This window comes from Rhinoderma darwinii, chromosome 11, assembly GCF_050947455.1.
Source record: "Rhinoderma darwinii isolate aRhiDar2 chromosome 11, aRhiDar2.hap1, whole genome shotgun sequence".
Taxonomy (NCBI): Eukaryota; Metazoa; Chordata; class Amphibia; order Anura; family Rhinodermatidae; genus Rhinoderma; species Rhinoderma darwinii.
In genome coordinates this window covers 93,593,091-93,597,321 of record NC_134697.1, presented here as the reverse complement: position 1 = coordinate 93,597,321, position 4,231 = coordinate 93,593,091, and the positions used below count along the sequence as shown (strand labels likewise).

General features: G+C 44.2%; 1 protein-coding gene across 1 annotated transcript; it reads right to left on the bottom strand.

Moving 5' to 3' along the window:
• Positions 1-616: 616 nt before the first annotated feature.
• LOC142663452 (uncharacterized) lies at positions 617-2,560 on the bottom strand. The gene is made up of 2 exons (XM_075842116.1): positions 2,405-2,560; positions 617-1,583 (listed from the first exon to the last, which is right to left on the bottom strand). Exon 2 carries the CDS (start codon positions 1,573-1,575, stop codon positions 730-732), a length of 846 nt encoding a protein of 281 aa, XP_075698231.1. The 5' UTR covers positions 1,576-1,583; positions 2,405-2,560; the 3' UTR covers positions 617-729.
• Between the last annotated feature and the right edge of the window lie 1,671 nt (positions 2,561-4,231).

Here is a 4,231-nt window from a genome sequence, read left to right as displayed (position 1 = left end):
AAGCTCCTATCTAGGTGAAGGAAGTATTCACTTTGCAACTTACCGAGTTTGGTGTTTCTGAATGACTAAATTATGATGGTGGATCAGGACCCTATCGGTGACCATAAAGATAGAAAAGATTTTTTTCAAAAATGGTCTGTAATACTAACACGCTGATGCTTTAAAGAGGACCTGTCACTGGTCATATAATGTGAACTGGTCTACTGACCTGAATAGCGCTGTCTCCCTGATTCCAGCGCTGTTTTTCTTTTTTTCCTGATATAGAGATATGACCCACTGTTGTGTTGGCTCCCTATATGCTAATTTGCTGTAGTTAGCCAAGGGGGTGGGGCTAGCTTCCCTGCCTGTGATACTGACCAACCAGCGCGAGGCAGCTTGAGGGTAGTTCACGCCTTGTTGGCTAACTACAGCATATAGGGAGCCAACACAACAGTGGCCATATCTCTGGAATGTGGGGGTCCAGGAAAAAAAGAAAAACAGCGCTGGAATCAGAGACAGCGCTAATCAGGTCAGTAGACTGGCTCAACTTATATGACCAAGTGACGGGTCCTCTTTAAATTTGGAGAAGAAAAACACTATTAGTTGCAAGATAAAAATGGATTCACATCCACATGCGTGTAATAAATTAAGATGAGTTTTATTTAGTTTTTTTTATGCATTACAGGTTCCAAAAATAGAATTGATGCCTTAGGAGTCATTTTCTGATTGACATTTCTGTAATATTCCTCATCAGTTGGAGCATGAAAACGGCTCCTCGATTGAGTGCATCATTTGATGTATCGCCATGTCTGCCTTACGGGCAAAAAGTTTCCCACATTTTGCACATGAAAATGGCTTCTCCCCTGTGTGGGTCCGCTTATGAGTGACAAGGTGTCCTTTACTTGTAAAACATCGCCCACATTCAGAACAGGAGAAAGGTTTCTCCCCTGTGTGTGTCCTCAAGTGATAGATGAGGACGCCCTTGTTGGTTAAATATTTTCCACACTCCGAACAAGAAAAGGGTTTTGTCTTCGTGTGAGTTATTTGATGTTTAACAAGATACGATTTGTACTGAAAACACGTCCCACAATCGGAGCACTGAAATGGGTTCTCTCCTGAGTGAAATTTCAGATGTGTTGCAAGTATAGCTCGATTTGTAAAACATCTTCCACACTCGGGACATGGGAAGAGAATTTCACCAGTGTGGGTACGTTGATGACTTACCAGCTTTGACTTTTGACTGAAACACTTCCCACACACTGAACATACAAAGGGCTTTTCTCCAGTGTGAACTCGGTAATGTCTAACCAGGTCAGATTTACGCATAAACAATTTTCCGCATTCTGAACAAGAGAAGGGTTTCTCCCCTGTGTGGATTCTTTTATGGACGTTAAGAGACCCGTTTTGGGTAAAACATTTCCCGCATTCAGAGCACTGATACTTGTTACCACTTCCATGGGCTATTCTACCATTATGGGAGTCTGTTATATTGTGAGAAATGGGGTAATGTCCTGGAGAATTGTGTGCGGGTTTGTCATTGTCTATGTTACAATCAGAAGACAACATGAGACATTTCTCCAGTGTATTCTTGATCATGGATCCATCTGCACGAGAAAAATAAAATCTTTAATCATTAAAGTTTACTACAGAAACATCTTACAATAACAAGCACATATTTCTAAATCACTATTATTGAAAGGATCAAGGCTAAGGCCTCGTTCACATCTGCGTTGGGGTCCCGTTATGACGTTCCGTCGGAGGTTTCCATCAGAACGGGACCAGGAACAGACACAAACTGACGGAAACCAGAGGTTTCCGTTTCCATCGCCATTGATTTCAATTGTGACGGATCCGGTGCCCATGGTTTCCGATTTTCTCTGTTGTGCAAGGGTTCCGTAGTTTTGCCGGAAGCAATTGCCTAGGCTATTGCGTAATTTGATGCAGAAAATCTGAATCAAAACGGTAGGTAAAGACAGGCGGGTCAAATCCGCACCGTTCTTTTATGCGTTTTTAGGTCGGTTTTTACATTTTGCTGCGTTTTTTTCCCAATTTTGTCAGATACAATTGTGAGGCAGAAACACAAGATAAATTGACATGCTGTAGATTATAAAATACGCACCACAGGGCAACTTATGTGCAGGAAAAATTCTGCTTTGTGTAGATGAGATTAGTTGAAACCTGATTTGCCTTCGCCGGTACTGAATTACGCTGCGGATTTGCTGCAGGAAAACCTGCACGGCAACTCCGTACGTAATACGCAGCGTGTGCATGTCACTGAAGGCTCCTCCTTCCCACCTCTCATATGGCAAATGCATTTTCCTCACTAGTTTACATTGGCAGAGAAGATGGCAGAATACGAGACTGACGCAGGGATTAGACATGGGCAATATGTTCCTCTTTTCTGTATTTAGTGGTTAGTAGTCACCTAGACTGGTATCTGTGAGAATGTCCTCCTCTGTATTCTGCCAATCATGCCAGATAAATGTCTCTCCTTCTTCCTCTAGCCCTTCCACCTCTTCAACTTTAATAATAACCAGTTCTTCAGCCTAAAAAAAGAAAGAAATCAAGAAAGACAAAAAATCTAACAAACATAATAACGTTCAATATGTGTAGAGGTTCCACAGGTCACAATGTCGTTTCTAAGATATTTGCTATATACCTGATGACTCTGTCGGACATTGTGATTTTTCTCTGGTCTATCCTTGGGGTTCACTGGACTGGCACATCTCCCTGCTGGCCATTTCCTACTGGATCCATCTATAGGAAACACGTGGACAGTGACTGAATACATAGTGTATATTTGATGAAAAGATGGTGGGGTGACAGATAGGTGACCCTCAAAACTGTTCTCTTCTTAAGGGGTTATGCGGGGACCAAAATGTATTAGCGGTGTAGTCTGTGCAGTATGTGAGTACACTCGCTAATATACATTCCGGTCCCCGGTGGCGCGGATTATGAGATTTAATAGATTTTTATAGCGCTGCCGGGGGACCGGAAGTCTAGTTGCAGTGTCTTCTTTGATGACGATATGACTCTTCGTCATGTGACGGTCCCGCTTTACTCTATGTACAAGCAGGAGAAATAGAACAGCGATTACATAGAGTACAACGGGCTCGGTCACGTGACAAAGAATCGTCATCAAAGAAGGGGACCGGAATGTATATCAGCGAATGTACTCACATACTGCAGGGATAATCATTTTTTTGCCCCCCGCATAATCCCTATAATGGAAGTCTCCTCTTACCCGGTGATGTGCGGTTCCGGTGGTCCTACATCATGACGTGCTTGTACAGATCCCTCTTACGCGGTGATGGGGTCTGGTTGGCCTCCATCATGACGTCCCTGCACAGATCCCTCTTACCCGGTGATGGGGTCTGGTGGTCCTCCATCATGATGTCCCTGCACAGATCCCTCTTACCCGGTGATGTGAGGGGCTGGTGGTCCTCCGCCATGACGTCCTTGTACAGATCCTTGTGTCCTTCTATATACTCCTACTCTTCCATGGAGAAATAGACGGTGACATCCTGACACCTTATAGGAACCTGACACACAATGAGACAGTCATCATCCCGACCCCTTCATAGCGTTACTATATAATGTCCCAGCATTCCCGGTAGTCCTCTCCGGTCAGCAGATGAATGATCTTGTTGGTGAGGTCCAGGATCTTCTGCTCATGTATCAGTGAGTGAGGTAGAGGTCCTGTGATGGGGCTGTGGGTCCTGCTCCCTCCTCCTGACACACGGGAACGGCCGCCGGAGGTCACACCCTCATCACATGTTTTCTTCAGGACAGCGTAGTCCTGTGTATGGGGAGACACTGATACATGTCCCGATACACATTCTTTCAATCCCTCATACTCGTAGTATATTAATATAGATTAGAGAGACGTCATGTGACATAACTCCCAGAATCCCTCACCTCTCCCGTTAGCAGGTAGATGATCTCCAGGGTGAGGTTTAGTATTCTCTCATTCTTATGACGGATTCCTTTACCCATCATGATGACACAATTTATGGACCTAATATAAACACAATCGGGCAACCATCTACAGAAAGAGAAAAAAGTCATTTCAAGCCTGAACCAACAATTTTCTATCTGCTCCCCCCTCTAGTAGTAAGCGCACATTCACACCGGGCAGTATTTTTTGTGCAGTTTTGCCATGAGTGCCACAAAATCTGCATTTAATTCCATGCCGATATGCCATGATGCAGTGAAGATACCCTAAAGCTTGTGTCCAGCTTGGCCGTCCACC

Excerpts from the sequence above, each read along its gene's own strand:
- LOC142663452 (XM_075842116.1), bottom strand. The coding sequence starts at position 1,575 with ATGATCAAGAATACACTGGAGAAATGTCTCATGTTGTCTTCTGATTGT.